The sequence below is a fragment of the Podarcis cretensis genome, assembly GCF_951804945.1.
Source record: "Podarcis cretensis genome assembly, chromosome: 1".
Taxonomy (NCBI): Eukaryota; Metazoa; Chordata; class Lepidosauria; order Squamata; family Lacertidae; genus Podarcis; species Podarcis cretensis.
Window position 1 is genome coordinate 42,041,334 of NC_137170.1, and position 13,309 is coordinate 42,054,642.

The window sequence follows — 13,309 nt, forward strand, 5'->3', positions numbered from 1 at the left end:
AACAATGAATATAATGTGATATGTTAAAAACAAGTTTCTAATAAGTTTTACAAAGTAGTAGTAGTAATAATAATAATATTTTACAAAGTACACTTTGTGGGAATGTTTGGAACTAATCGGTATTATTAGCAAAATAAATGGCTAGGATAATTTCAATCCCAGCTCCAAGAAAAATGCTTTACAAAAGAGGGAGGAAATGCTGTATTGGAGAGTGACTGGGCAAGCACAGAGTGACTCAGCCTCTTTGCACATGCCTGGAAAGAACTGCCAAAACTATTCCAGCTTCTACTGTACTAGCCACTCCAAAGTTTGGGTGGAGCGATTTAATTAACTGTCTCACAAAACTTTGTATTCCTGGATCAAACATCTGCAATGCAGCAAAAGTTTATAGAAATGCTGTACCACCCCCCGCTCCCGCCCAACCACATGACAGAGTCTTTGGAATTTAAAGTGGGATCTATTACAGCCTTCTAGATTGCAATATACCTTTCCTTTGTATGGCTCAAGGTCAGGGCCGGATTTAGGTCTGATGAGGCCCTAAGCTACTGAACGTAATGGGGCCCTTTATATGTCCAGCTGTCCTTTGTCAACAACAAATTGTCGCTGTTTTTTGTGTTGAATATATGCTATATGTTAATTTATGGACCTAATAGGTATCTAAAGCCATGTGCACTTGCAGAATGTATGCACCCTATATATAGAAATGAGCAAACCAGTGATATTTTAGGGAGCAGGCTAGCAGGCGTGGCCCATTACTTACATCATAGGAACCTACACAACACAAAACACTGTTGCTGTATGTAGGTTTTATTTTATTTGTTTTTTACCTTATATTTTGGAAATATACATCCAGTTTTTTCCTTTCTCTTATTTTTTTGGGCCCCCCAAGAGAGTGGAGCCCTAAGCTATAGCTTGTTTAGCTTATACGTAAATCCAGCACCGCTCAAGGTCTTCAAGACAAGGAAGAAAAGGTGAAACCATTTTCTCTCCCACAACTCGAACTGTCTTTTGATTTCCAAACGGTGCCCAGGAAACAATAAAAAAAAGCAGGAGGGGCCCACACTGGAAAAGCTTTCATTCCCATTAGAAAGCATTGCTTTGACATGGATACAGTACTAGTAGAACTTCTGCAGCATTTTCTGTAGGACACATCTGATCTACCAATGCAACTGTGGCCACAGCTAGGTTGCAGAACACATGCTTTGCCAGGGCTGGGCCCCTCATGAGATTTTGCCGCAAGCCGGTGCCACTGCCAGCACTTCGCGAGTGACACTGCGCAATGCAGGTAAGGGAGGCTTTGCAGTGTGGAACAGTAATCCCGTTTTGCCTCAAGCACTGAAGCAGAACGTGCTGCTCCTGTGCTCTGCGTCCCAGGTTAGTTCAATCCCAGTTATTTCCAGACAAAGAATCCCAGGCAGCAAGGCTATGAAACAACTTTGGGCAGATATTTGAAAGCCATCACAGCAGGCAGACCTGGGTTAGCAGAGACAAGGGCCTGACTCAGCTGCACGTGAACTTTACACATCTCTCTACCAGATTCAAAAACACTTGTTCGCACCTTGAAAGCCCTGACCGTATGACAAAACAGCAATTAAGAACTCTACCCTGGTACTTCTAAATGAATGAATGAATGAATAAAGAAGAAGAAGCAATCCTTGCATAAAAAGAAACCCAAGGTAGCCGAAATGGCAAAATAAATTTTAAAAAGAATGAGCATTATAAACAGTAAAGTCCAACAAAACACATCATCAGCCAAAGACAGCACAGTCACCATCCCAGTAGCTTAGGACACAAAGATGCTATAAAATAAGAACATTCTAAAAGCTTTTTGAAAGGAGTCAGGGATATGGGTTGCCATTAAAGAGGGAATTCTATAACTGAAGTGCCATGACCAAAAATGTCCTTGGTGTGGCACTAGTAGCCTGGCCACAGAAGCTGGCAGCTGTGGGAATATCGTCAGGCAGCAACCTCATAATAATAACCTTCATCTTGCATAATAAGGAGCAGACATGGGGAGGGAAGAGGTAACCAGCACGTAAGAGTTTTTAAAATACAAATACTCGCAAGCAAATGCCTCAACAAACCAATGAGATCCACAGCAGATCACATAACACGTACAAAGGAAAGTTTAAAAATGGTTGTTGGTAGCTGCGTGCATTGCAATTTATGCTGTGTAATGTCTGGGTCAACTGATGGTGTTGGGGTGTGTGTGTGTGTATATATATATATATATATACTTATTGGCACCTTGACGTTTTATACCTAATATCCTCCAGGAAAAACGGGAAAAGAACAGGTTAATTAGTTAATTATTTCTACAGCAAGAGAAGCTTTGCATAGAAAAGATGCAAAGTTACTTTTGCATAAATGTGGAAAAAGCAGAGTAAACATTCTAGCTGACCTTCCCCACGGCTGCAACAAGTAAAGCTACATCTACAATGCGTTCATTTTACAGAGGGCATTAATAACTTCACCGGTGGTTCATGTGTAAGGATGTAATGAAAACACCTCAGCTGGGCATAGCACCTTGGTTTCTGTCTGAGTCAATATCTTGCTGTCTCCTTGTTTACAGGGGAAAAATATATTCAGCTGCCAGATCACATGCTATTTTAATTATCCTGTTTCAGTGCCAAACGTTCAAGATTACAGTACAGCAAATAATTACCACCCAGCTGGCAAACATTTAACAAGGTTAAATAGGCATGTCATTTACATGTTTCACACTCCTGTCACCTATTTCAAACAGAGGAGTGGTAATAATGGAACACCTACATTGTTCCATAAAATCTAATCCTAATAATCCTATAAGACACATTCAGTTTAGGCATAAGCATGTTTCAGAGAATAAGGAATGTGTCATAGGCTCACATACATTTTTTACACCTTCCAAACACAGATTGGTTTTGTTCAGTACAAACCACAGTTTCCCATCACATGCACACCAACAAACTATGGCTTGCACTTGCTCTAACCAGAATCAAACAGGCAATCACAATTCTGACGTGTTACCACCACCACCACCACCACCATCATCATCATTTCAGTTCATGAGGCCATCCAATTAATTCTGCATGATTTCCTAATAATATTTGCAATGCCTCCTAGTTTGGTGCCATCTGAAATACCATAAACAAATTCCTACCACCTCCCCTAGATTACTAATAAAAATAGCAAATGTGAGGAACTTTATCAAGAACCTTTCCCTTAACAAAATCCTTTGACTACTTCTCTTAAATTAGTGCCTTACTTTAACAAAGCTACACCGCACACAAAGTATTGAAACAGTATTCCGATGGCTCTTTTAAAATTGGAAACAGTGCTTCAGAAAGGGGGCAACTGGAACTGGAGAACTGCACAGGGGCTACTTATCCTCTTCATTCCTCACTTTAGAAAGTGCTGCCAGTGTGTCGTAAGTTTGCCTGTAAAGTGTACTGGATTCCTTGTCTATATTACAATCTGGTTATTGATACCTATATTTCCTAGCTTGACCTAGAAAGTGTTCTATGCTGCTGTTTGGGGGTGGGTTTGCTTGATTCCCAAGGATGAAGCCTCATATTACTTTTGGACATATAACACTGATTCTGACCTGACTGCACTAGTTGCCAATTACAGTGGTACCTCTGGTTATGAACTTAATTCGTTACGGAGGTCCGTTCTTAACCTGAAATTGTTCTTAACCTGAGGTACCACTTTAGCTAACGGGGCCTCCTGCTACCGCCGTGCTGCCACCACGCGATTTCTGTTCTCATCCTGAGGTAAAGTTCTTAACCCGAGGTACTACTTCCAGGTTAGCGGAGTCTGTAACCCGAAGTGTTTGTAACCCGAGGTACCACTGTAGTTTCTGGGCCCAATTCAAAGTACTAGTTTTGATATATAAAGCCTTAAACAGCTCAGAATTGCAGACCCCATATGAACTGACCCAGACCCTTCAGTCATCATCTGAGGCCTTTCTTCATGTGGCCCCTCCATGAGATTCAGGGATGGCAACATGAGGAGAAGCCTTTTTATGCAGTGGCTGCCTGTTGGTGGACAGCTCTGTCCAGGGAGGTTCATCTGGCACCATCATTATACATATCTTTAGGTGCTACGCAAAAGCGTTCCTCTATAACCAGGCCTTTCACCTTTAACCATCTGTGGCCTTTTAGAAGTGGGTGGGATGTTTTTAATATTATTACACGTCGTCCCCCAATCTTCACAGTTTCAGGTGCTTACCCAGGGTCTGTGTCTACTTTTGGGAAATAAGGCACAGCAGAGACTGTGGTGTCTTTATGATATATGGTTTATATAGGAAGGGGGGAGGGGTCCCCCAGCATTACACTTGAAGAGGGTCTTTCCTCCTCCATAAATCACATTGTGAGTTATGAGGGGCCAATTCAAAACACAGCTGAAATATATTTTTTTCTGTTATATACAGTTCTATTCTCAATATTTTATTTAAGGCCCTTTAGGTCTAATAAGAGGTTTCTCATTCACAACCCTGCTTCTCTTTCTCACACTGGCATAAAAATAGTGTTTATAGCGTCAATGACTGTTGCCATGGAAATTGAGGTGCCATAGAAACAGCATGACTTTGCTGCAGGATGAAGCAACTTAAAAAGGCAATGAAGAAGCAGGGACTTGTCAATATACACAATTAATGAGGAAAATGCTACATAAAAGAACAAATGTGTCATGAATTGTATCTCAGTAAGATTATTTCCAACATTATCATCCAGTCAATGGAAACTGCTACTTTTCTCATTTTTAATATAAGCTTTTTAAATGAAAACGTTTTTGAAAATTAGAACCACTGCTTTTGTAGCAAAACCTGCCCCAAAAAACCCTCCCCGCACAAATAGATATGAAAGCCTTTCAGTAGACTTGTAACATGACAATACCATCATCATTTATTGTTGACTCAAAACTACTTGATCATACTGTAGTATCATAAACATAACAGTGAAATAAAACATTCAATATTTTCACACTACCAGTTAACATAACATAAGTGAAACAATGGTACACAAATTTTAACACCCTTAGATTTCACTGTCAGTTTGCAAGTCTATGATGCCTCCTATTACACATTTTTGGGGCTCAATTTGATCATTTAGTAAACTTTCTGATGAGAGAACACGAACTTAGTTTAGCCAACACCTTTGATCGATGTTTAGGATGATATGTAATTATGGCATCTGGCTTGCATAATGGATTTCTTCCTGCATTATCAGGACTTCCCATTCTGCTCTTTCCTGCTACAGACACTCCAGAGCAGATTTGGGGAGCACTGCTTCCTCCCACCAGGAGAAAGGCAGGAGCCAGAGTGCTGAAGTGAGCACCCATCGCATATTTTGAGGGACCACTCCCTGCTTGCTGTCCCCTCCCAAGCTTGCCAATGCCACCAGGCCATGGCAACCAAAATCAAGATAATGGAAACAACACGAGTTCTATGCCAACAACACCAAAATGCCCACCTCTGGGAAGCTCGGCCCTTCCATTCAAAGGATTTATAAACAATATCAAATACAGTAGGAACTGGGGGCTAGAGCAGCTTAGGAAAACAGCACAATCCTGTTTACAACCCGAGATGTGGTGAGGGAAAGAGAACAAAGGAGCTCTGTGTGTGCCAGACAAGAGCTCAATGGCTCACTAAGGAAAAGCAGATTCAGTCATCACAGTGGAGGAAAAGCACACAAAACCTACTGAACACTGTCTAAAAAACAAAACAAAACAAAAACGGACATTCTTATTTTTCTTCTTTATTTGTTTCTGTGGGTCAATGGCCCCTGATAGAAAACTCTTGCCCTAGAAAGTGCCTTTGGGAAGAAACTCAGGATGAATTCCTGGGGACAAACTCACAAAGAAATGTTAACTGACTGTAACCCACCTTGAATGGGAGGACTCTGCCTACTACCGGTACCTTGCTGCCTCAGATTGAGACTTCTGCTTCCCATACTTCTGACCCCTTCAACCCTCTATGCTGTCATGGAACCTTCTGCCTGACTTTGATGTCACACTTTCATCTGAGGCCTCTGATCCAGTGCCTGACCTCCATCCCATCTGTGACATCATCTACCGTCCTTCTGAACTTCATACATGCATGCTTGAAATGGACCCCTAATGCTAGGCTAAAGCCTGACCCACAGGCTGGGCCTCCCTTAAGCTAGCCTCTAGACCATGGGTAGGCAAACTAAGGCCTGGGGCCGGATGCAGCCCAATTGCCTTCTAAATCCGACTCACAGACGGTCCGGGAATCAGCGTGTTTTGACATGAGTAGAATGTGTTCTTTTATTTAAAATGTATCTCTGGGTTATTTGTGGGGCCTGCCTGGTGTTTTTACATGAGTAGAATGTGTGATTTTATTTAAAATGCATCTCTGGGTTATTTGTGGGGCATAGGAATTCGTTTGTTATTTTTTTCAAAATATAGTCCGGCCCCCCACAAGATCTGAGGGACAGTGGGCCGGCTCCCTGCTGAAAAGGTTTACTGACCCCTGCTCTAGACACAGAAGCCGCATAATTATATCTACATTATTGTCTGGCCGTAGCTGCTTGTGTAGGTTAGGAAAGTGTTAGAAATGAGTATTATCAGTCATTTCCAGATGACCTGTTTATTGAACATATGTTGTGGTTTGTTTGCAAGGAAGTTAGACAGTGTTACTTCAAGGTTTACAGTGCATTTTCCCATCACTTTCCTTACTGCAAAAAAGTCTAGTTTCGGGGAGAAGCAGGCATGTTGTGCAAGGGGTTCAAATCAACTTTAATTGCACAACCTGAATCACATAGTCAGTACTGTATGTGATCGAATCCCACCCAAAAATAGGTATAGTCAGTGAGCATTATTTATGGCCAAGGGAAATATATTGCACATTAAGAGAAAAGGCTGTCATTAAACATTATTTTGAATACAGTCAGTGAAAGGAAGCACATCTCACATTATCTTAGCAAGAGGAAAGACCTGTTTGGCAACTTTTGGCATCTATAACCCAATGAACAGCTAAACAAGAAATCATTGCAGATTTGAGCACAACCATTGTGATAGCATCACTGATTCTAATGGGAATGAGAAGAATTCTATGCTTATTGGATCTTCTGGATCAGCTTCAAGGGTAATTATACAGCAGTGAGAGGGTATCAAAAGCCTCTTGTATGAAGAGCATGAAAGTAAAGTTTATACATGCTCCACCTAACTCATCTGAATATGGTACTTCCGTCCTGTTACGTCTTAGTCACTGCTAAATTCCCATCTCTTTCAGTCACTGAATGAGTAATGACATTACTTCAGAATCCAAGCTCTGAGCAAATTACAATACATTTGGTATACTGATAATTTCCACTCAAATCACTGCACCAACAGCTGGCAGCATTGTACACAAGATCTACAGTGTTCCACTTTTCTCACAACAATAGGTATATATATTATTTTTAAATAGGAAAGTTAAGGGAAAGAATATAAGAAAAGAAATAAAATGCCTTAATGAAAAATGTGGTGTTTTTTTTAAAGTCTGTACTTCCATCCCACCCACAAGCAACAAACACAGCAGCACAGATGTAAAGGAAACCCATTCAGGCTACTATTTAAAAGTAAAGGTACCCCTGACTGTTAGGTCCAGTCACAGACGACTCTGGGGTTGCGCGCTCATCTCGCTTTACTGGCCGAGGGAGCCGGCGTTTGTCCGCAGACTTCCGGTTCATGTGGCCAGCATGACTAAGCCACTTCTGGCGAACCATTTAGCAAGGATAATTTCTCTCACAGGGGTCTCTCACTACTTTTGCCACCATCAGTCAAGGAATGGTAGAAATTGGGCCTTGCCCTCCTCTTACCATGACCCCTCTCCTATGGTGGTCATCACAAAAGATGGAACCATATTGTGATGAGAGAAAATGTAGAAGAAAAACATGCACCGGGTATGTCCCTATGTACTGCTTCATTTCTAGCCTTATTATTATTATTATTATATCATTCTTTATTTGAGAGCCAGTGTAAAAACAGAAAAATATATAATAAGAAACAAAATAATACCCCGCCCCAAGTTTAAAAGTCCATAGATTGTTAATTTGCCAAAGGCCTGATAATGCCATAGGGCACTTAGGAGGAAACGTAAATAGCCTATAAACAGAGAACAGAATAATTAATATTATTCCTTCTACATTTTAACTCCCCCTCCATCTCTCAAACACTATTGAGGAATCTATACGGCGTCAAAACTGAAGTAGCGATTCGCTTTAACATGATCCTAACATCCCACATTTAAAAGCCTTTGCAAAGGATCATTCTGACACCAACTTGTATTTAGCATAATACAAACGCATACTATTAAGAGGTAAGCTGCTAATATGAAGGTTTGGCACAGAGATTGCCATAATTACATTTTATATGAGCAGAGAGCAAATATGTTTTTGTTCCTGTTTGAAGGTTTATATTAACATGCCTTTGGATATATATGGTCGGACACAGTGGATTATTTCAAGCTATTTATTTATTTATTTATTTTTAAAATCTATTTTTCCTACTTTATTTTTTTTTTACCTCTGTTGAAATACCCCAGCTGGTTTGCCAATTTAGATGCCAGGCAAGTTGTGTAATCATGTTTTTGGCAATGGAGATATGTGCATGTACGGTATATACAGTAACAGCATGCAAAACAAAATTAGAATAAATTACTGTAAAACTTAACCAAAGCAGAATCTAAAACAGACCAAAATGGCACTTCTGTTGAAGAGTTTCAGGGATGAATAGCTATGTCTACATGGGATAATTTGTACAAACTCTCTAGCAAGGCAATGATGGGACTACTTCAAAATGTTATAAATGTTATAAAGGGAGTTTGCACATGAATGCAGAATTGTTAAATTAGCTTGGGGTACTTTTTGCTGTGTAGCTTGCCTACCTATTGCCATAAAATGCTTTTTAAAATCTGACTGACACAGTCAGTTACACTGAACATTCCTTTTCCTAATTAATCCATGGTTGCTTTGGTTGGGATCTCGGCACTGCAGGGGTTTGAACTAGATGAGCCTCAGCGTCCCTTACAACTCTACTCTTATTATTGACTTCTGTTATTAATACTGAAGAAACACCAAAGAAGGCTCCATGCAGGATATTTCCCCCTGCACTGTGGTAATGGGTTGTATTCAACTAAGTCCTATTCAGACCAGACCCATTAAATTAATTAACCTGACTTAGTCATGATAATTAACTTCAATTGGTCTAATCTGAATGGAGCTAGTATTGAATGCCATCCATGACATGTGTAAAGAAAACAGGTATTATTACATTGTGAGTATAGTATTCATTTTACCACACGCATGTTGGCTGGAAAGCTACTATACTAGTATAGCTGTGTCAGTCTGGATGGACCAGGCTATGCATACACCTCTTGAAAAGCTACCTGTAACAAAATTCCTACCTGTCAGCCTTTGAAAACTAATTACAGCACCAGACACAAAGCAATCAACTTTTTCTTTTGAGTATAATATAACTATTGTGAAAGAGCCAGTGCTAGAAACTGGATAACAGATTCAGGTGTTGTTGTTTTTTAAATAGACATTTTGCCATGGTATATTACCTGCTTCTGTATATTTTAATCCTACTTTCTCTTCTTCATCCTTTGCTTTGGGTGGTGGCCAGACAGTCTGCAGTCTACCGGGAGTCTTGTCATCCTGATCAGAAAGTACTGCATCAGTCTAATAAAACAAAAAATATTTTAAGAAACATATGAAGGCACATGGCATTGAAAACTGCTTGTTTATAAATGTTAACAAACAAACAAACCCAACAGCCTTTCCATCTTTCTTTTTGCTTAATATCCAGTCAGAAATAAGTACTGGGGAAATGTGATAGCTTGCTCACAATTTTGCGACATTTTAGCTAGTTCAATATACTACATTCTGGATTTTTTTCTGACTACCTGCAATTTCTGTTTGTTTGTTCACATACGATACATCATAATGACTGAATGCTCTGATGTGCAGAGGTCAATAAAGGCATGGGTTTTTCCATTACCTTTATTGTTGGGGAAAAGCCATGGGTACTCCCCACTGCACAATTGAAACGACCCACCAGTATTAAAGTGTATGCTCTTAATTCACTGCGACACCAGTTTCAGTGGTTAGAGTGACCAGTTAAGGCTGGGAAGGTTTAGTTTCAAATATCCATGCTGCCAATAAACTCAGTAGGTGACCTTGGGCCAGCAACTACCTTAGTCTAACCTACTTCACAGGATTTTTGTGAGGATAAAAATGTACACAGCCCTGAGCTTTCTTTTTTTTGTGGGGGCGTAGGGGGAAGGCAGGATTGGAATGCTGTTTTGATGCCATGTGTGGCTGGCAGACAGCTGGCTTAGAACTCACCACAACCCAAATTTCAGATCAGCCACAGACTCAATATCTTCTGTCAAATTAAGGAAAAATCCAAACCAGCACTCCTTATCTTGGCAGGGCTTTATGGAATGGTGGGACCACTGCAGCACCTGTAGCCCTGCTGTGCTTAGTGATTGGCAGAACATGGGAAGATCAGGCAGATCCCTGCACCAGTCTATATAGCTGGTGCAGTGACTGGGCCTAAACTGGGTCTGATGCTGCATGGATGGCTCAGAATCCAATGGATTCCAGAGGAGCTCAGGACTCCCCACCCATATAAAACCCAGCTCTATGGGTTTCCAAGTGACGGTACATTCAGTGGGTAGAAGGGGGCTCTGTGTCAGCAGAGTGGCGAGACTCTGCAGGCGGCAGGAAGCAAATGGAGACCAGCAGGGCTAGCAGAGACACTTCTATTCAAGCCACACACTCATTCCTGCCTGCCACTCGAAAAGGGTGTGTTGATTGCTCTGCTAATCATCTCTCAACTTCAGTACATTTCTGAAATGCGAAATTTTATGACAATTTCAGTGTGTTGTTATGAGGTTAGACAACCCATATTGTGTATCATATTTTGCACTGTAAAGGAACTATGCAATTTATAAATAATAACCCACATTTCAACAATACCGTTCTGAATGCACAGAATTCACCAATACAGCTTAGTATTGTGACGCTGGGTGCTGTCAAAGCAGGCATCCCAGTCTCAAAATGGTAATGCTACGCTTGGGTCTTTTCTGTCCAAAATAAGCATTTGCCATATGTATTTTAGATCACACCTATCTATTTACCCAATTAGTATTTTGCGTAAGCCCTAGCATACAAGAGTATTAATCAACCTACTGGTTTTGTGTCAGTTGCTCCATCACCTTTAGACCTTTCAAATACTGCCTTCAGTGATTCTTTTTCATGTCTCATTTTGCGTTTTATCGCTTCTAGCTCTGAAGTATCAGCAGTTGTCTCTTTTTTGGGAGGGCGTGTAAATAAAGCTTTAAATGCATCCAATGCAGATTCAGCGGGGCTTGGTTTTGCCTCTTCAGAGGTAGAGGATGCTTTTCTCACTGAAGATTTGCTTTCTTGGCCATTCTCGCTGCTGCCAGAATCACTGGACACCTCACCAGAATCTTTTTCTTCATTTTTAGGCCCTAAGAGATGAGAGAGTTGTTCTAGAAAGGTAGGGGCCGCTTTGGGCTCTGCTGGTTTCCTCTTAGTTAACTGATCAGGTGCAATACTGGACTTTTTAACAGGCTGTTTTAATTTAAGCATAGCCAAGTCACTGTCTTTCTGTTTGATTTCAGTGACAGTTTCCTCCTGATCTGAAGAGAAACCTTTCTTCCGTACACGTAGCCCACTGAAAAAAGCAGGAAGCTGAAAGGTCTTCTCATTCAAAGATGGTTTTTGAATGGGTGCCGTGCTGGAATTGCTTGCAAGAGGTCCTTGCTCATCTACAAACCCCTGAGTATCTTCTCCTGTGAGAGACAGGCCTGTATGGTTCTCATTGGTCAGTGCTGCAGTTTCAGTTTCTGAACAAATTTCATGTATTGTATCATCCATTTCTGTTGAATGAAGCTGAGAACTTGGTAGAATCTGCTCTGTTTCACCTCCATTTATAGTACCATCTATTTCTCTATATCCTTCTGTTTCTGACTCTTCTTTATTTTGGTCATTATCCTCCAAAGACACAATACTATTTAAAACAGATCTGTTTGCTATATTTTCGTCACTGTTAAGATCTGTAGGCTCATTGTCTGATTCTGTGTCACTTGTTGCATGAACCAAAGTACCCTGAATAAGAATGGCATCCTTGTCATTTTGTTTGCCAAATTCAGACAAAAGAGAGTGTTGAGAATCTGAATGGAAAACATAGGGATCATTCTGCTCCTGCAGTTCCAAGTCATCTGGGCCGTAAATGTCAGGCTCATAGTCATCTGGGACAATGGTAGTGTCTACAAAGTCAGCAGGTGTGCTGCCGTAGACTTCATATTCAACATGGTTGCTAATATCAACCTCAAAGTTACCCAGGGCAGCATCAGCATCAAAGTCAGTTGGCACCCAGGCACCCACTCCTGAGTCAACTGGGGCAGTGGCATCAGCCTCGAGGGGAAACATGTCGCAAGTACTGGATTCTGAAATTTCATAAGCATTGTTTGGGCTTTCAGCCTGTGGTATTTCTGAAAGTTGATGATCTCCATCTAGATAATCATCTCCATTGATTCTGCTCCTCACTTCCTGGTTGTCAGCATGGCTACTGATATCATTGACATTTCGAAATCCTTTAAGAACAGCTTGTTCTTTTGAAGTGTCTGGTTGCAGTTTAGCCGTAAATCCAAAAAGGGCTTTCATAGAAAATTTTGTGTAGAGAGTTGGGCCTGGTTCAGGTTCGGTTGCCCCCTCTAGACTGGAAAGCTCATTATGGTCTGAAGTCTGATTTGCTTCCATGTTGGGCAAATCACAGTAGTACTTATTATATTCCCAGAAGATATCAGTTCGTTTCTATATGATTACTCTCAGGGGACATCTTTCATTCAGTCTATTACATTAAAACACCACAGAGAGAGGCAGTTTTTCACCAGATCACACACTGCTCTTTCTAACAATGGTCTGAAATGCACATTCCAGCCAAACTTTACAACTTGAACAGAGGCGAAACGGGAAGATTTTGCATCGTGTTGCATACCATAAAAACTTCCCAGCAGCGTCACAACTTATTATTTACACAATGGGCCTATTTTTTGTCAACGCAAATCTGCTACAAACTCCACCGCCTATTGCACTAAGGCTTACTGTTCTTTTCTGCTACACTCAGCCTTTTTAGTGAATAGAAATACAAGCAGTTAACAAGACAGATCTCTTTCTCTCATTCTCACTCTCTCTCAACAGAACAGCTGGTACTTGCAGTTTGCTACTTCCTCATGCCGGCCCGGGAATCAAGGGAAAAAATCGTCAGCAGAAAAACTCCTCAAAAGTTTCTT

At 40.9% G+C, this 13,309-nt stretch overlaps 1 protein-coding gene across 1 annotated transcript in view; it reads right to left on the reverse strand.

Moving 5' to 3' along the window:
- The window catches only part of FMN1 (formin 1), a 110,136-nt gene extending 96,918 nt beyond the window's left edge, over positions 1-13,218 (reverse strand). The window contains exons 1-2 of the mRNA XM_079954398.1: positions 11,181-13,218; positions 9,548-9,665 (exon numbers count right to left, since the gene is read on the reverse strand). Coding sequence (XP_079810524.1) covers positions 9,548-9,665; positions 11,181-12,776 — 1,714 coding nt within the window. The 5' untranslated portion in view covers positions 12,777-13,218. The remainder of the gene's footprint in view (positions 1-9,547; positions 9,666-11,180) is intronic.
- Positions 13,219-13,309: the final 91 nt, after the last annotated feature.